The sequence below is a fragment of the Sus scrofa genome, chromosome 1 (genome assembly GCF_054392235.1).
Source record: "Sus scrofa isolate SSC_HxYL_T2T_F1_AM1 chromosome 1, Sscrofa_HxYL_maternal_Yorkshire_Landrace_v2.0, whole genome shotgun sequence".
NCBI classification, from domain to species: domain Eukaryota; kingdom Metazoa; phylum Chordata; class Mammalia; order Artiodactyla; family Suidae; genus Sus; species Sus scrofa.
In genome coordinates, this window is record NC_139383.1 from 246483397 (window position 1) to 246503560 (window position 20164).

The 20164-nt window shown below is 41.9% G+C and overlaps 2 protein-coding genes across 5 annotated transcripts in view; both read right to left on the minus strand.

Annotated features, from left to right (window-relative positions):
• The window catches only part of LOC146407083 (uncharacterized), a 203646-nt gene that overhangs the window by 42630 nt on the left and 140852 nt on the right, over positions 1-20164 (minus strand). The window lies entirely within an intron of this gene.
• LOC100525024 (protein SPATA31F1-like) lies at positions 94-6714 on the minus strand. The gene is made up of 4 exons (XM_021065331.2): positions 6283-6714; positions 5609-5654; positions 5038-5098; positions 94-4031 (listed from the first exon to the last, which is right to left on the minus strand). The coding sequence occupies exons 1-4, from the start codon at positions 6424-6426 to the stop codon at positions 269-271; spliced, it is 4014 nt and encodes a 1337-aa protein (XP_020920990.2). The 5' UTR covers positions 6427-6714; the 3' UTR covers positions 94-268.

Genomic DNA, 20164 nt, shown 5'->3' on the forward strand with positions numbered 1-20164 from the left:
TTGGGTTTCAACCTAGATAGGAAGGACATTTACCTCCCTTATGTCTTCCCTGAACACACTTCAGTGGAGAGAAGGAGCAGACAGACAACTCTCTGCTTAGAGATATAGAGTGTATTTTGGGTGGTGCTCTGCCCACCTGCACATTAATGAAAATGGCAATAGCAGTCCTCTTCAAGGGATGCAGATGTTGGAAAGACTACAAAGTCTTCTGACTGCACTGGGTCTTCTTGAGCAGGCCAATGTTTCCCTCTGAGGTGAGAGTTGAGTGTTAGGGGGGGTTCCCTGGTTGGGTGGCACGAGCCACTCGAGGACAGTGCCGAGGACAGTGGCGGGGAATGCCTAGGACTGAGGCAGAGTAGAGTTGATGGGAGTGGGAGTGGTGCCAGAACTTATGGTCTGGGTAATGGGAAACATCCAAGAAGGCCAGGCCCACTTGCTTCTCAGTGGGGGGAAACTGGGGCTTGGGGCCTCCTCTTGTCTTCTCTGTCTTAGTTCGACCCTTGGGACTTTTGGCTGGAGCCAAGTTCTTTTCTATATTTTCTTTCCTGGTGTTGGGCACTTTCTTGGATGTGGAAGGCATGGATTCCTCGTTTCCTTTGCCTTTTGTCTTGGGGTTAATACGGTGCAGAAAAGATTTCATTTTATTTCTTAAACCAGATTCTGGAAGGCTGGGCCTCTTGTGAGTATGGCCTGGCATCATCTGCCTCTGCAACATGTGACCTTGTAAAGTTTGGCCCTGCAATGGCTTATCCAAAATGAGCTGGCCCAGAAAAGGCTGGCCCTGTGACACCTGGGGTACCTTAGGCTGGGCATTCTTATAAACTTTTGCTGGTTTGAGGATGCCATTGAGTTTGGTTTGATTGTCTTGCCGGTCATTCTTCTCAGAGCCTTTCCCCCCAGGGTCTCTAGGAGATAGTTCTGGGAGTTTAAGCTGAGGGTGATGCTGGGGACTGGGTTGACAGGGAGCGTCAAGGTGAATGCAATGTCTCCGTCGCCATGGGCTACAGGGAGTCCTGTTCAAAACCATTCTTTCTGGCCTCTGGGCTTCAGCAGACTGGCTTTTTTCTCTAGTGGAGGAGAGTGAAAATCCAGCATCCCCTTCTCCATGGTCCCCTGACAATTTGGGTTTGCCTTTCTCTTCTATCTTTTCTGCCAGTGTGGGGCTGTGGGCTGAGTCCTTTTTCTTGTCAGGGCTCTGGGGCTCAGGGCTCCAGGGTTCCTCTAGGCTGGGACTGCTCACACTGGCCTCCAGCTGAACACAGAGCACCTGGGATTCTGTCATGTCCCCACTGGGTTGTGATATCTTAGAAGCCCAGTGGACAGCATCATGGGGCACTAAACTAGAACTAAGTTGCTTGTGTTTCTGATGAACTGCCTTCAACTCAGTGGCCAGCTGTTCTTTGAAATGGAGCCATTCTGGATCTGGGGCACATGGCATATCTGGTGGAATGGGGAGTTCCTGGAGCAGTGTTTTGCCTTGGTTGTTTAGACTCCCAAGAGACTCCTGTGTGCATATGTTCTCTGGAATTGCTACAGTTTGTTCCCTGGACTCCCTTGCCTTTATGGGAATTCCCAGTTGTATCTCTAGGATCTTCTTTCTCACATGGAAATTTAATTTGGCCAAGATGGGCTCCCCAAGTGAGTAAAGCCTTGCAGGCTCTGTCTGGCTTTCTATAGGCACCGTCTCAGTTGTTCCATCTACTTGCACTTCAGCCTGGGATTCATCTGCAATGTCTGCACAAGCCTCACTGGCATCTTGAAAGCCTGGCCCAGAACTTAGTCCTTGCTCCTCAGGTGAGGTCACCTGAATCAGAGGTTCTGCTGGGAGTTCAACAGGCTCAGGCACCATCTCTGTGATCACAGCTTGAGAAGTGACTGCTGGGGCCATGGCCCTAGAGAGAGCCACATAATAAAGAGCAGGCAGCCCTGACAAAAAGGCCAGATACTTATGCCGTAAAGTTGTCTCCAGTTTCTCAATGGTTCCCTTGGAAAGGGCTAGAGGCAGCTTAGAATGTTCAATGACAGCATCTGGTGAGGCTTGTTGCTGATGATCAAGGGCCACTGGCATCCAGGTTATAAATTTTTGCTCTAAGTCCAAGTCAGTTGCTGCCTGTAGTTCCAGGGACTTGCCTTCTGGGATACAAGTGAAGGAAGTCTTTTTTAGGTGCCCAGGAATTATGCACTCCCAGGAGCTATAGACACAAGAAGGGACATTGCCCTGGTCAATCTGCCTACACTTGGAGTCTATATGGCTTTGCAATACTGCCTTGGCCTGGTCAAACAAGTGTGGCATGGGATCTGATACCAGGTCCAAAGTTGGTGAGAATGGGTCATCAGCCCCAGTGGCCTCTAGAGATGCAGGTTGGGGGACATTCACACTGCCTAGGGCTGAGCTTCTCCAGGACACAGTCTGCTGGTTAGCTGGAGGCAGGAGCAACTGCATGGACTGCTGGATCTTCTGGGGCAGACCCCAGCGGTGGTGAATCAACTGTCTCTGAAGGTGGAATTCCAGCAGCCTCCTCGCATGCTGTGGGAAGAGTAGTTCCTTTGTGAGGTCTGAGCTGGGCTGCCCTGGACAGGAAGTTTTCACAGTCTCAGAAGACTGGGCTTTGTCACAGGGCTTATACTGCACAGGGCTCTGAGTGCGCTGATCTCTCTGGAAAACACCTGGCAAGTTCCACTGAAGCTGGATCTGCCTCTGCAGCAGATGCCACTCCAAGGCTTCACACTCATCCAGAGTCAGAAATGGGACATTAATCTGAGATTGTTGATGATCAGATGGAAGAATCCAATTTTGGGAAGACAGAGAAGAGAGCGGAGCTGACTGGTGTGGAGTTTTAGGTAGCAGAGGGAAGAGAGAGAGCTCCTTGAAGAGAAAAGGATCCTTCAAGGGGGACTTGGACATTGTCTCATTCATGGAGAGGCCTTGAGAATCCAAGAAGGTGTCAACCAAGGACTCACTGTGCAGAGAAGGGAGGCCACAGAATAGCTGGCTGTATTTTGGCTGCACATGGCCCACTGAGTCATTAGCCTGCTGCCTAGACATTAGATAGAGGCCACTTAATTCTTTAAGGGATGGAGAAGACAAGGCTAGAGCCATATGATTTGGGATTTGCTGGTAGTAATATCTTTGTTCTGGGTCCAAAATGGACCATTCAGAAACCCAGAAGGCCTGGGTAGGCTGGCCGGCCATACATGAACCCCAGTTCTGGTATGAAATGGTCCCAAATTTCTCAACAGACAACTGAGAAGTATCATTCTGGATGAAAGAAACTGGTTGGTTATGTATAGGTTGGTAAAATAATGGTGGATTTGGCATAAGCTGCCTCAGGGACTCTTCTACACGTCTGGGGAGTCCCCACCTCTGGAAATGCATCAGTTTCTTCACATGTACCTCAAGAAGCCTTAGGACTTCAGGACTCAGGAATGGCAGGTGAGCAGGGAGGACAGTGACCATATGCAAGGCCACAGGATGTGTCAGGGTAGTGATTTCTCGGTTCAGGGTCAGAAGAGAGACCTGAGAATTCAAGGGCTGCTGGCCTTGGTTCCCATAGACAAGGTTGAGGTTGCTCTGTATCATCTCCTGCAGGTTCACTGAAACCCTAGGCTCCTCAGGCCTTGAAGAAAACATAGTCTCTGGGACCCTGGGCACATCTGGCACTTGAAATCCCTGCCTTTTCTTGAGGTGTTCAGCACAGTAATCATAATCGTGGATGCTAACTGTACTAGCTGACCGGGCAGCTGACTGGATTAAGGATTTCTGTGACACTGTGAGGGTTGCAGATGGAAGTGAAAGGTCTTTGGAGTGTGGGGAATGATGCTCCAGACTCTGCTCAAAAGACACATTAGATGCGGACAAAACCTCTAGGCAAGAAGAGCCTTGTGGTGGCCGCCTTGATATGGGGGAGGTTAGGGTGTTCTCACCCACCATCAACTGCTGAATCTCCAGAGCTGTGGCATTGCAGATTTTGCAGCAGGGATCTGCACACAGGAGCTGCCGCACACTCCCCTCCTGAGGAACCCAGTCCTGGCTGGGAAGGGAAAACAGGCAACTGTTTGTTACTGATGGAGTGACACCAGCCTCTTGGCAAGTGTGTGGCCTGGAGATTTAGCAGGCCCTTCCCTAGTCCTATAAGCCCTGGGGCCTGTACCCACTGGGTGCTTACTCAGCTACTTTTCTACCTATGGAAATGCCAGTTGGCAAGTTATGGTGGGCCAGGCTGAGAGCCTGGGGCTTGTTGGGCAAGGTCTCAGACAACTGATGGGAATGCAGAGCCATGAGAGGCTGGGAGGTGGGTGAGTTCTCTGCTGACCTGTGTTGAGAAGCTGAACTGGGAGAAGGGCACCAGCCAGATGGGGCAGCACCAAGAACATCACCAGGTCAGACCTGGTGAGTTGGTCTCATTTGGGGCTAAGGAAGCTACAGCCCGGTATTCAGGTTTTCCAAACTGTGGGAGAGGAAGTCCCAAATACCAGGTCCTGTGGGAACTCTGCATATCAGGGATAACAGGGTGTACACAACATCCCTCGGCAGCCAATCCTCATTCTCTAGAGATCTTAAGAAGGGGATAATATGACAAGCTCCTGCCTGAGGGCCGTCCCAGGAACCGGCCTCCCTGAAGACAGAACCAGTGCAGGTAACGTCAGCAGGGCCCAGGGAGCTGCCCTTGAAAGGGGGCAGCTGTAAAGACAGCATGGCTACGATGACTGACTATGCACTTAATTATCCATTCTCGTGACCAGATAACTCGTCTTGTGGTTGAGCACAAACCCACACAGCTAAATGCTGCACTAGTCAAATCCTGGATTCCAGGACCTTTGTGAGCCCAGCACAGAGCACAACTGGAAGACACCTCTCTCCTGAGACAGCTGACCTCACTTCCTCCTCTGGCAACCCTCTCAACCAGTACGCCAGGCTCCACCGTGTCTGGCTCCCTCCCAGCCACTCTCTTTCTTCCCTACCCTGCCCCACGCCAAGCAGGGAAATCATCACAGGCCAGGCTGGGAGTTGGGACACGGCAAAGAGCAAGAGGTCACCTTCTCATGACAGAGAGCAGCTCCCACGGCTTCTCAGCTTCTTTCCGGGAAAGTCTCCTAGCTGAGAAACCAGGAGACAGTGTTACATGCAACGGGAGAGGGTTCGGGAACCTCCTGCAGCAAGCTGAAGGCCTTCGAGGGAGAGGAGACTGCAAACTCCACAGACAGTGCTCTGAGACATGTATCAGGTGCTCTCCTGGGCCTAATCTCATTTGACCTTCACAACCACACTGTGAGTGAGACAGGATCATCAGATGCCCTTTTTATGGATAAAAAGACTGAGAGATGAGGTGACTTCCAATGGGTCATAAAACTAGGAAGTGACACAGTTACAGACATCTCCCCTACTTCCTCACTCTCTATTCCCAGGGCTAAGGTGGGGAATTTGGGAACATCCTCAGGCTCTCATTTCCCACCCAAAAGAGTCTTCTGGGAGAATCTGTCAACTTGGGGAAGTAGAGCCTTCAGTGCTTAGAGCACCTGGCTCCTGACACCAGGGGTCATTGAGTACCAGGTCCATGGGTACCTCACGCCCAGGGGAGGGATGTCAGAGCAGAGACTGAGACTTTACCTCTTGATGCTGCATCTCTAGCCCTTTGTTTGACTCTCCGGTGACGCTTAAAGACAAAAGAGAGTGTGAAGTTGGGACACCATTTTCTTTTTCATGTCCAAAATGAGACAAAGCTGATATAAATTTCCCAATCCCTTTTTAATTATGTTTTTTTATTTTCCAAACTTTCTGTACTCTATATTTTTCATCCCAATTATGTTCCTTCTCTTTTACTTCTGATTCATTGTGAGGCTCTTCCATATTCTATACCTCCCCAATTACTTCCTAAGAAAAGTTCTGTGTCAAGCTTATGATGAAACAAGAGAAAGAGTGAAATATAATTAAAAGTATGTATGTCTAATAACCAAAAAACTTCATCTTACAAATGTCTTAATGGAGACACAAGCCATAAAAATCTTCCATAATGGAAGGGCTTCTGAAATCCGGTCAGACAGATTCCATTTCACCTAGTTCTCAACTCAAGCCAAATGTAGAGGTTCTTGACTTTTCAACTAGAATACACTGCAAGGAAGGCCTGGCAAGAAATCATTTCTAGGCTCAAGAGTAACAATTGCATAGGGAAAAAAAATTACAGGTGAGGGAAAGTGGGTAAGGATGAAAGGAGAGACACTGAGAGTTTAAAAACTTCTTATCTGAAACTTAATTAGTTCAGCCATGTCACAGTGTTTCCCTACCCGGCAGCAGCTCCTTTTAGGTTCCACCATTAATCCATGGTAACTCCTTTTAACTTGCCAGATAATAAGGATAATAATGAAGATAGAGCCATAGGTATATAAGGGATACCCCAAATCCCACAAAACAAAAGTTGGGCTCAGCATGGCCTAAACCTCATTAGCCTGAGGAGACCAACCATCCCTAAATGTAGGTATTCAGGGTTCTGGTGCCTAGTGACTCCCAAAGCTATGCCTTGTCATTTCCGCCTCACAGACAACGGAATCAGGTCACCAGACTACATCACAAAGCCCTTCTGTTTCACAAGGCAGGTGTGATGTCAAAGACCTTTATCTGTCTATGGAAGCTCATGTGTTGATTCAGTCTGTAGATGAGGGTTGTCTGCAAGGATTGAAGGTGCCACTCACAGGCAGCATCTGTACTCCTACTTTTTCACCTTCCACACCCTCCACCAGCCTGATGGCTTGGCTCTTCCTTTGTGACAGCTGTCTGGTCATCTATCACCAGAAAGCTGTTTAGGGATACAGGGCAGCTTTTGAGGAAGAGTGGCAGGAAAGGAGGAACATCTATCAACTTCCCCACCTGGAATTTATATCTGAGAAGCACATATGAGCTTATGGACAGCAGAGTCTGGTTACAGCTTGGGAATGGAGAGCTTTGATGTTACAGGCTGTGGGTGATGGGAAATCAGAGGTGCACAAAGGGGACCATAGCTGATGTGGCAGGGAAAGGCCAAGGTGTTAGCATCTTTAAATGACATTGTGGAAATCAAATCAGGAAGGAGTGCCTCCCAGACTGTGTGGCTTCAAGCTTGTAGATGAATGAGAAGAGACTGTAAACACTGCCTTTCAAGAAATGCTAATGAGACTTCTGAGTTCATTTTCTAGAGCTGTTTTTACCATGTTATAGAATTCTGTCTGCTCATGGGGATAAGTACTTGCAGAGAAGTATTTAGTGGCCACTTCTGGCTTAAGGTCATAAAGTAATTGCTGATTATGATTAGATCTAGTCATCTACTCTGGATGTTTGTTGTTTGCCTAAAGGAGTTTTTTGTTTTTATTTAACTTGGATTTTTTGAAAATTTTTGGTAAGTCAGTTTTCTATTTCACCACCAAGGCCCATCACTCCTATACTCTTATTTATTTACACATTTGTTACCTACCTGCCTGAACTCTGTGGATATTGTCATATTTCTCTAACACTCTAGATTTTCTGAATTTCCCTGAGAAAAATATTTCTCTGGTTACAGTGTTCTCACAGCCAAAAAACCTTGAACTCATAATCTCCGAGGATGCTCCTTGGTCTTTCCTTCAGCTTTCAGCTGGCATGGTGAACCCTCAATATGGGCTCGGCTAAGCTGGGCAATGTCAAGAATACAAAAACATTCGGAGTTCCTGTCATGGCTCAGTGGTTAATGAATCCAACTAGGAACCATGAGGTTGCAGGTTCAATCCCTGGCCTTGCTCAGTGGGTTAAGGATCTGGTGATGCTGTGAGCTGTGGTATAGGTCACAGACACGGCTCAGATCCTGTGTTGCTGTGACTGTGGCGTAGCCCAGCAGATACAGCTCTGATTACACCCCTAGCCTGGGAACCTCCATATGCCATGGGAGAGGCCCTAAGAAAAGGCAAAAAGACAGAAAAAAAAAAAAAGAATATAAAGACATTGGAGTTGTGTTGCCTTTCTACTCTCAAGACAATCCAGTTTCCAAAATAAGGCTAATTCACACAAAGTAAGAGCCAACAATCCAAAACAAATGGAATCACACATTCATTTGTGATGCCCAGGTCACAAACACCCCATTTCTGAGGAGAGAAAACATTGTGAGGGTCCAGGTGATGAGAGAGGGCTCCTGGGTAGAGTGACATTGGAGCTGGGTCTCTAAGTGCAGGCTGTGGGCAAAAGGAATATGTTGCAGGTAGAAGAACAACTTCTCAACAAATGAACACTGAGGAATGAGACACTGGTGCATTTGGCAGTTAGAAATGCAATTCATCTCTAGCAGAAGTGTAGGGGATGGACTGGGGAGGACTTGTGGGGAAAGACTGGAGGTGCAGAAGTTGGGCCTCTTGTTGAAGGACCAATGCATTTAATTGATTTAAATCACTGAAGTTAAGTAGACATATACATGGTACAAAATTCAACAGGAAGAATAAGGTGTATAGTAAATATGCCTCCTTCTCAACCTCTCATTTCCCATTTTTCTTCCCTTGAGGCAATCGCTTCTATCAGATTCCTCTGTATCTTTCCAAACTAGTCTAATATAGCCAAAAACAAATGGATTTTTGTGTTTTTCTTCACAAATGGTAGTATATACAGTTGCCTTTCTTATTTCATTTAATAATTAAATATATTTTATGCATGCCATTTTTTAAATGGCTGTAAGTCTTCCTTGATAGACTATAACACAAATCATCTTTGATTCTCTGTTCATGGATGTTTAATTACATAGTCTTTTGCTCTAAGTAAAACCTTACAGGAATTCCCGTCATGGTGCAGTGGTTAACGAATCTGACTAGGAACCATGAGGTTGCAGGTTCGATCCCTACCCTTGCTCAGTAGGTTAAGGATCCAGCATTGCCGTGAGCTGTGGTGTAGGTTGCAGATGCGGCTCGGATCCCACGTTGCTATGGCTCTGGCATAGGCCGGCGGCTACAGCTCCAATTAGACCCCTAGCCTGGGAAACTCCATATACCGCAGGAGTGGCTCAAGAAATGGCAAAAAGACAAAACAAAAACAAAAACAAAAACAAACAAACAAAAAAAAACCTTACATATCTATATATATAGATACAGATATCCTGTATATATGTATTGGTATCTATTCAGGAAAAATTCCTATGAATGAATTGACATCTTAACAGTATTGTGTTTTGATCCATGGATATGGTATCTCCCCATTTTTTTAGGGTTTCTTTCATTTCTCTCAGAAATGTTTTCCTTTTTTCTGTATAAATCATATACACTCTTTCTGAATGTATCTTATTTCAAATTTTATGATGTTATTATAAATGATACTGCTTTCTTTTGACTTCTAATGTTTGATGCTAGTATATAGAAATAGAAAATGTTTGAATAATTATCTTACATGATGCAATCTTGTTAAATAAACTTATTAGTTGTAGCAGCTATTTTTGGTAAGTTCTTCAGTACTTTCCAAATTGATTATAATGTTATCTGACATTTTTACATCTTCTTTTCCAATCTGAATATCTTTTATTTCTCTTACCTTACTGCACATCAGTGAGAGAAGACATATTTACCTTGTTACTGATCTTAGAGGGAAGCATTTTTTTTTTGTTTTCTTTTTGGTTTCTTTGTTTCTCAAAGTTGATAATTTCTAATGTCCTATCATTAAGTCTGCTGATCCTTTCTTCTGCCTGCACAAAACTGCTATTAAACTCATCTAGTGTATCTTTCTATTCACTTCTATTTTTCAGCCCCATAATTTTTGTTTAGCTTCTCTTTATAATTTCTCTTTCTTGATATTCTCATTTTGTTCACATATCATAGTTCTTATTTTGATTACTTACCAGTATTTTCCTTTAGGTTTTTGAGCATATTTCATAGCTGGGTTTGGGTGAGGTTTTTCTGTTTTATTTTTACTTTTCTATTGAAGTACAGTTGATTTACAATGTTGTGTTAGTTTCAGGTATAGAGCAGTGATTCTGTGATATATATATATATATATATTCTCTTTCAGATTTTTTTTTTTGCCTATACAATAAACAAAAGTATTTTTTTTTTTTGCCTATACAATGGACAAAAGCATTATCAAGCAGCACAAAAATAATTCATACAATCTGCTTGGTATCCTCAATGAAATCCTAGTTCTCTTTTCTCTTGAGGCTTCAACTTTTGCATAAAAGGTTTCTTCAGGCAAATGGAACAATATTCTGAAGGCATAATTATTAACCTTATAGTTAGCATTAGGCTAAAATCCTCCAAAATCATTCCAGCTTTTATGCTAAACTAAATGCCATTCTAAAAAGTAGAGGATGTAGAATGTATCCTATCTATGCCCTGTTTCTGAGGGAGGGGAATATCCCCAAACTATTTAGGCAATTCCAATATATAATACATCACCCCACTATAAGGACACCCGTATAATACATACAGCCCATTTCTAACATCTGTTATATAATAGGAGTAGATTCTAAAGACTTATAGTAGCAACTTTGGGAGTGTGACCTTTCTGATTAAACACTAGCGGATCACTCCTAGAATAATATTGAACATATTAATGAATTTAGACAAGAAATAAGAATGTAAGCTCCATGAAGGCAAGAATTCTTGTCGGTTTGGTTAACTGTTGTACCTGGTCCAAATATCTGCTCACATAACTGCTGAAGGGTAAATATGCTGACTTTGCTGAAATAAGTTACAGACATTATTAAAAACATGTTTTGGCCACAAGCATTCTTAATGCAGCTACAATAATAAAAATAGGTTTGAAACACACAAAAGCTTAAAAGGAAATGAGGGGAAGCATCCAGGTAAGAAGACATGCACTCTAGCTTTCAATTATTGCCTATTATATACTTGCTCTAAGATTGTATCAATCTGGCAGCCATAACAAAGGTCCACTTAATTTAAATCCTGGATAATCCTTAAAATGTTAAAGAAAAAACATTAATGTATTTCCTAATAAGCACAATAAATCTTTATGTATAAATACTTTTATATTCAGCCTCTGTAAAGCCATCAGATATTTGAAAAGCTTTTAAACGTGAATTGGAGTCTAGTTTTAAGAACAGCTCTGAATGGATGAGATCATTACCCATCTAATATAGTGCCCCAAAAGAATAAGAGAATGTGTGAAATGAAAGGAAGTTCCCTTAGAGTTTGAAATTCTTCTGCTGCACAATCCTGTCTTCTTTGTTGAAGTGTGTAGTCACTTTCAGGATCCACTCCAAGAGCCAAAATTATTTAGATATCAGGAAAATCATCATGGCAAAAAATACACGAAGAAAAACAGTACCAGGTCGAAGAGCCAGAGATCCAACCAGTAGGAATGTTTGGGAAAGCTATTTGCTCCAGACGGAGACTGCACTTCATAGTTCAGCTGCCACCTCTCTGCTCCATCCAAGACTTGCCGCCCCCCTCCCCGGGGGGGGGACCTTTCTGACCACCTTCCCCCCACCGCACCTTTCTCCATCTCATATCAGCTGCTGCAACACAGCCTGAAAAACTAGAGACCCCCCAGTACCCACACTTCCTCGTTCACCTTGCCAGAATCCTTTTTCAGTTTCTTTTCCCTCATAGGTTATTACAAAATATTGAGCATAGTTCCCTGTGCTATACAGTAGCTTCTTGTTGGTTATATATTTTATATATAGTGGTGTGTATATGTTAATCCCAACCTCCCAATTTATCCCTCCTCCCCCTTCCCCTTTTGGTAACCATAAATTTGTTATCTCTGTCTGTGGATCTATTTCTGTTCCATAAATAATTTCATTTGTATCTTTTTTTTTTTAAGATTCCACATACAACAGACAGTTGTTTTAAGTCTTTATTTAAAAAGTCTAATGCTCCTTAAGGGTCATTTTCTAACAGTTTATTTTCTCCCTCTAAATGGGCTATAAGCTCCTGTTTCTTGGTATACCTTGATTTTTTGTTGAAGTTTGGACATTTATAAAAACAGTCACTTCACCCAGTCTTTGCAGATTGGCTCTATTCTTAAGCAGTCTTCTAATTATCCAGGTATGCTCTAAGCCTAGCGACCAGCTCAAGGGAAAAGTTTAAGTCTTCTCAGGTGTCGTCTAAACAGCTGTCTTGGCTGGGCATGTTTATGGCTTTTCAATTCCCCTCTACACAAGGCTGCTTTTGAATATTTCAGTCTCCCAAAGTACCTCACCTCAGCTTCTCCCTGGGTCTTTCAATGTTCTATTTTATGTCTCCACCCATAATCTCATACCCATCAGGCCTGTATTTCCCTTGCAGCTTTCATGAGCAGCATCCATCACTTCTCTCTGCCTGAGATCTGAATTAGGGGATACAGAGACCAGTTCTCAGGCAGCCCCAAGATGGCTAGAACATTTGAATAAGTCCTTCTCCCTTTGTTTTGAGGGAGAGAACTAGGAATTGAGCTGCCACTTTCTCTAGACAAAAACTGCACCACATTTGTGAGGGAGTAAGGGAGCAGCAAGTAAAAACATCATAAAATATTCTGTTTTGAATGTGACTTTTTTTTGATTGAATATTTGCTTGGTTGCTATAGACCCTTGACTATTATCCAGAGCTTTTATAAAGTTATTATTGTTGTCAGCTTTTGGGTTTTTTTGTTTGTTTGTTTTTGGTGTTTCCATGGGAGAACAAGGGCTTGGGTCTTCCTAGGCCACCACTTCTCTCTATAAATATTCCTAAACTTTGTTTTGCAATTCAGTTAAGTTACTTGGAAACAGTTCGATTCATTCAGGTATTCCTTTTTTTTCCTTTTTTTTAAATAATGATTTTTGTTTCCATTATAGCTGATTTACAGTGCTTCTGCTGCACAGCAAGGTGACCCAGTCACACATACATGTATACATTCTTTTTTCTCACATTATCATGCTCCATCACAAGTGACCAGATATACTTCCCTGTGCTATACAATAGGATCCCACTGCTTATCCATTCCAAAGCCACTAGTTTTCATCTATGAACCCCAGACTCCCAGTCCATCCCACTCCCTTCCCCTCCCCCTAACAACCACAAGTCTGTTCTCAAAGTCCAGGAGTTTCTTTTCTGTGGAAAGGTTCATTTGTGCCATATATCAGAATCCAGATATATGTGAAATCATATGGTATTTGTCTTTCTCTTTCTGACTTACTTCACTTAGTATGAGAGTCTCTAGTTCCATCCATGTTGCTGCAAATGGCATTATTTTGTTCTTTTTTATAGCTGAGTAGTATTCAACTGTGTATATATACCACATCTTCTTAATCCAATCGTCTGTTGATGGACATTTAGAAAAAATGCTCAACATCACTGATTATTAGAGAAATGTACATCAAAACTACTATGAGAACAGACCCATCACTAGAAATGAAATTGAAGAGGTCATAAAATCACTCCCTACAAATAAAAGCCCAGGACCAGATGGCTTCACAGGTGAATTCTATCAAACATATAAAGAGGAATTGGTGCCCATCCTCCTTAAACTCTTTCAAAAGGTTGAAGAAGAAGGAATACCCCCAAAGACATTCTATGACGCCACCATCACCCTCATTCCAAAACCAGGCAGAGATACCACCAAAAAAGAAAACTATCGGCCAATATCATTGATGAATATAGATGCAAAAATTCTCAACAAAATCTTAGCCAACCGAATCCAACAACATACCAAAAAAATTATACACCATGACCAGGTTGGGTTCATCCCAGGTTCACAAGGATGGTTCAACATACGCAAATCAATCAGATCATACACCACATTAACAAAAAAAAAAAGTCAAAAATCATATGATCATCTCAATAGATGCAGAAAAAGCATTTGACAAAGTCCAACATCCATTCATGATCAAGACCCTTGCCAAAGTGGGTATAGAGGGAACATTCCTGAATATAATCAAAGCCATTTATGATAAACCCACAGCAAATATAATCCTCAATGGGGAAAACCTGAAAGCCTTCTCACTCAAATCTGGAACAAGACAGGGATGCCCACGCTCACCACTGCTCTTCAACATAGTTTTGGAAGTCCTAGCCACAGCAATTAGACAAACAAAAGAAATCAAAGGCATCCATATAGGAAGAGAAGAGATCAAACTGTCACTGTACGCAGATGACATGATACTATACATAGAAAACCCTAAGGACTCAACCCCAAAACTACTTGAACTGATTAATAAATTCAGCAAAGTAGCAGGATATAAGATTAACATTCAGAAGTCAGTTGCATTTCTGTATACCAGCAATGAAACATTAGAAAAGGAATACAAAAATACGATACCTTTTAAACTTGCACCTCACAAAATCAAATACCTCGGAATACACCTGACCAAGGAGGTAAAGGACCTATATGCCGAGAACTATAAAACTTTCATCAAAGAAATCAAAGAAGATGTAAAGAAATGGAAAGATATTCCATGTTCCTGGATTGGGAAAATCAATATTGTGAAAATGGCCATACTACCCAAAGCAATCTACAGATTCAATGCAATCCCTATCCAATTACCCAGGACATTTTTCACAGAACTAGAACAAACAATCCAAACATTTATATGGAACCACAAAAGACCCAGAATCGCCAAAGCAATCCTGAGAAACAAAAACCAAGCAGGAGGCATAACTCTCCCAGACTTCAAGAAATACTACAAAGCCACAGTCATCAAAACAGTGGGGTACTGGTATCAAAACAGACCGACAGACCAATGGAACAGAATAGAGAATCCGGAAATAAACCCTGACACCTATGGTCAATTAATCTTTGACAAGGGAGGCAAGAACATCAAATGGGAAAAAGAAAGTCTATCCAGCAAGCATTGCTGGGAAACCTGGACAGCTGCATGCAAAGCAATGAAACTAGAACACACCCTCACACCATGCACAAAAATAAACTCCAAATGGCTGAAAGACTTAAATACACGACAGGACACCATCAAACTCCTAGAAGAAAACATAGGCAAAACACTCTCTGACATCAACATCATGAATATTTTCTCAGGTCAGTCTCCCAAAGCAATAGAAATTAGAGCAAAAATAAACCCATGGGATCTCATCAAACTGAAAGGCTTTTGCACGGCAAAGGAAACCCAAAAGAAAACAAAAAGACAACTTTCAGAATGGGAGAAAACAGTTTCAAATGATGCAACTGACAAGGGCTTAATCTCTAGAATATATAAACAATTTATACAACCCAGCAGCAAAAAAGCCAATCAATCAATGGAAAAATGGGCAAAAGACCTGAAGAGACATTTCTCCAAAGAAGATATACAGATGGCCAACAAACACATGAAAAAATGCTCAACATCGCTGGTTATAAGAGAAATGCAAATCAAAACTACCATGAGATACCACCTCACACCAGTCAGAATGGCCATCATTAATAAATCCACAAATAACAAGTGCTGGAGGGGCTGTGGAGAAAAGGGAACCCTCCTGCACTGTTGGTGGGAATGTCAACTGGTACAGCCACTATGGAGAACAGTTTGGAGATACCTTAGAAATCTATACATAGAACTTCCATATGACCCTGCAATCCCACTCTTGGGCATCTATCCGGACAAAGCTCTACTTAAAAGAGACACATGCACCCGCATGTTCATTGCAGCACTATTCACAATAGCCAGGACATGGAAACAATCCAAATGTCCATCGACAGATGACTGGATTTGGAAGAGGTGGTATATATACACAATGGAATACTACTCAGCCATAAAAAAGAATGACATAATGCCATTTGCAGCAACATGGATGGAGCTAGAGAATCTCATCCTGAGTGAAATGAGCCAGAAAGACAAAGACAAATACCATATGATATCACTTATAACTGGAATCTAATATCCAGCACAAATGAACATCTCCTCAGAAAAGAAAATCATGGACTTGGAGAAGAGACTTGTGGCTGCCTGATGGGAGGGGGAGGGAGTGGGAGGGATCTGGAGCTTGGGCTTATCAGACACAACCTAGAATAGATTTACAAGGAGATCCTGCTGAATCGCATTGAGAACTATGTCTAGATACTCATGTTGCAACAGAAGAAAGGGTGGGGGAAAAACTGTAATTGTAATGTATACATGTAAGGATAACCTGACCCCCTTGCTGTACAGTGGGAAAATAAAAAAATATATTAAAAATTTAAAAAAAAAAACTACTATGAGGTACCACCTCACACCAGTCAGAATGGCCATCATTAATAAGTCCGCAAATAACAAATGCTGGAGAGGGTGTGGAGAAAAGGGAACCCTCCTGCATTGTTGGTGGGAATGTAAACTGGTACAATCACTATGGAAAACCATATGGAGGTACCTTAGAAAACTATACATAGAACCCATACATACCATATGACCCAGCAATCCCACTCTTGGGCATTTACCTGGACAAAACTTTCCTTGAAAAAGACACATGCAACCACAAGTTCACTGCAGCACTATTCACAACACCCAAGACATTCAGGTATTCCTTACAAGCCTTATTAGATAGATGCCATCAACATTTAGTCCCGGATTTTTACTTACTAATGAGGCAAGGTATTTCTACCTAATTTACCTACTATCCCATTTATTATGAGGTTTTCTACTTTGAGTCTTGGAAGGGGCACTGTATTTGCCTCTGTGTGTAATCTATGGGTATTATGCCTTTATATCTTTTCAAGTGTCTTTTTTAATCCTACCTCTGGTATTTTCCTCAGATGTATGTACCAACCGTCCTCTGCTGAGCATTTGGGGAGGAGGACCCTCCTCAGATCTCAAGAGTTCTGTGTCCAGTCCTCTCTTCTCAGATAATCTGCCCTGCAAATTCTGCTTGCCTTGTCCTTCTTTGACTCCCAGTTCCATCTTCTCAACTCACAGACTGCCCAAGTTCTACCTGGGTTCTTCCCCCTTATGCCATGGTCTGGGGACTTCATCTAGGCTGTAAGCTGACACTATTGTAGGACTCATTTCATTGGTTTCCCATTTCTCATTGATCACTGTCATTTGTTACTTGACGCCTAATGTCTTCAGAATCACTGTATATTTTGTCTAGTTCTATAGTTGCTACAGATAGTACGATAAATGTGAGCCCTGTTACTCCATCTTGACTGAAAGTGGGAGTCTCAACATAGTCATAAAGTTTTCTTTTTATAATTCCTGCTTTATTTTAATTAGGGTTTATTCCTATATTTGTTATTAGAAATAAATAATGCTCAATTCTCTTTATTAATTTCATAAACAGCATTTAAATTTTCAGTTTATTTCTTTTGGTTTCCATCATTTATATCTATCCTTCTAAATTTTATTCCTATTTTTTTTTTTTTGTCTTTTGTCTTTTTTGTTGTTGTTGTTGTTGTTGTTGCTATTTCTTGGGCCGCTCCCGCGGCATATGGAGGTTCCCAGGCTAGGGGTCAAATCGGAGCTGTAGCCACTAGCCTACGCCAGAGCCACAGGAACGTGGGATCCGAGCCGCATCTGCAACCTACACCACAGCTCATGGCAATGCCAGATCATTAACCCACTGAGCAAGGGCAGGGACCGAACCCGCAACCTCATGGTTCCTAGTCGGATTCGTTAACCACTGTGCCACGACAGGAACTCCTATTCCTATTTTTTTCTTATCTAATTGTATTGGCTACTACTGAGTTGACATGCTCTCAACTTTAATGAGAATGTATATATTGATGACCTTTGCAATGAAATTTTTTAAAATTATGTATGTGTATGCATATGTTTGTTGGGTGTATGTATATGTGTGTGTTATGTTAAGGACTCTTTTATTTTTTGTCTTTTTAGGGCCACACCCATGGTATATGGAAGTTTCCATGCTTATGCCACAGCCACAGAAACACCATATCCAAGCCCCATCTGTGACCTACAACACAGCTCATAGCAACGCTGGACCTTTAATCCACTAAGCAGGGCCAGGGATTAAACCCGAGTCCTCACAGACATTAGTTAGGTTCATTACTGCTGAGCCACAACGGAAACTCCCAGGACTCTATTTTATATACAATTTCTTAAAGAATAGCTGTTGAATCCACCTCAGATAATAATGAAGAAATGCATTTAGCCCTCTTGTTGTAAAGAAATATAAAATTAGACAAAATAAATGCACAAATTTTTTGGACAGTATGCAATAATGGATGGTGATCCTTTACACAGGGGAAACATATGAGAAAAGCTGCACAATTTCCCCAGCTTTCCTCCTAGGGTCACCGTGCAAATTATAGTGCAAGGAAGGTGAGGCCCAAGCAAAGCACAGTTATGTTGCTGTGCTCCTGAAGTATGGATCATCATTTCTGGTTTTTGAGCCTTTCTGCAGCTATTCAGAAATGGAGCACTGGAAATATGTATAGTGTACACATTAAGCCTCTGATCAAATGATAATCTGCACATGCACAGATTTGGACTCTGTAAGAACTAGTTTAGGACAGCTGCTGGAGCTGTGAGCTGAGTGAAATTTCTGGAGGTTTCAAAGTACTGCTAGATATATGAACCCAAAGGCCAAAGTACAGGGAACTCATTGAACATTGTGAACACTCATGGCCTTGCAAAAAGTTCACACTGCAGAGTAAGCTATTCTAGACCTTTATAAGGGCCACTCTAATCCCATCCTTAGAAAAACTCTTGAAAAAAGATTTACTGATCTGCCAGTGAATTAACTGTCTGCCAGAACAAACCTCAATATTCTCTAAATGTGAGACAGAGGCAAAGAAAGTATGAGATTAACCTAGAACATCTTGTGCCAGGAAGCATAGACGTTCTCAAAAAATAATTAAGATATATCAAAAGGACGCAGCAGCCAACTTAAAGGAGATACCACTGGCCAAGTACAGGACAATTTGAACATCAAAATAAATAGTGATGATAATGGATTAAAACATTTTGAATAAATTAAGACTCAGCCCATAGTGATATAAGTAAATATGAGAGGAGGGAAAGCTCTTCCTTCCAAAAGAATGTCAATTTATAAATACAGACGGAATAATGATAAGAGTGTCTACAATAATTGCTACAAATAGTGGGTTCAAGTTTGAGGAGGAATAGAATATCTTCAGAGACTCAAAGTAACTTCCCATAAGTTAAGTCGTCATTTTAATCAAATTAAACATCATCAATAACAAATCATTTTCCACCTGATATAATGCACTGAGAAGAACACAATAGCACCCTGGTTGTATAACTGCCGAAACTGCATGACATGAACCTAATCATGAAGAAACAATGAACAAATAGATGGATAACCTACAAAATAACTAGGCTGTACTCTTCCAACAATAAGGGACTAGATAATGAAATGCAATGAATAAGGGAAAATTGGCTATAAAAGATAACATTGCCAGTTTTTACTCTTTAGAAAGATTACTTTAGTTTTTACTCATTAGAAAGACAGACTTTACAGGAACAAGGATAAAAAAGAGACCACTGGGATGACAATGTGTGGTTTAATAGCATTAACATATATACCTAGCTCAAGCTAGACATAGTTGGGGCTTAGACTGGGTTTTTAACAGCAAATTTGTTAAGAAGTTATGCAATTTAGGATATATTTGGAAACACATCTCTGGTGGATTGAATGTTGGCTGTGAAGGTAAAATAAAGAATTAAGGAAAATCCCTAGTTTATTATTGGCCTGAGGAATTGGATGGTACTATTTACTGATAAGGTGAGGGCTTGGGGAATATGGACTTGGGGAGTTAGGAGATGAATACTCCATACTTGGCTATATTGTGTTTGATGTACCTATCATGCTATCAAACAGAAAAATCATGTAAGGAGTTGGATATACAGGTCTAGAGTCAGGGTATCGGTCTCAGTTAGAAATAAAAACTTGAGAGTCACTAGTGAGACACAATTGAAGCTATGTGGCCAGATAAAATCTTTGTGAGAGTATAACTGGAGAAAAAAAGAAAATTAAGCATGCCAAAGATTGAATCCAGCGTTCCTTCAACATTGAGGGCTCTGGTAGAGGAGGAAGAGCCAGCAAAGGAAATCAGAAGGGATGAATTGTGAGTTTGAAGAAAAAGGAGAGTGTAGTTTTCTAGAAGCTTTAAGAAGTGTTTCAAGAAAAGGAAACAGTCAACTGTGTCAAATGCTAATGAAAAGTATACTAAGGTAAAGATAGACAACAACCTTTGGCTTTGAGATATGAGTCATTTTTTACCCTGACAAGGTCCAGTTCAGTGGAGCTGTGGGAAAAAAGGCCTGGTTAGAGGAGGTTCAGCAAACAATGGGAAGTGAAAAAGTAGGGCAAGTAAGAATAGATG

What these genes read in the sequence shown, in the direction of transcription:
- LOC100525024 (XM_021065331.2), bottom strand. Translation starts at nt 6,426, where the DNA reads ATGCTGAGCCCAACTTTTGTTTTGTGGGATTTGGGGTATCCCTTATAT. An exon ending in CTAAAAGGAGCTGCTGCCGG is followed by an intron (nt 5,655 to 6,282) that starts GTAGGGAAACAC and finishes TTTGTCTTTAAG; the next exon opens with CGTCACCGGAGAGTCAAACA. An exon ending in CTGCTCTCTGTCATGAGAAG is followed by an intron (nt 4,032 to 5,037) that starts GTGACCTCTTGC and finishes TTCCCTTCCCAG; the next exon opens with CCAGGACTGGGTTCCTCAGG.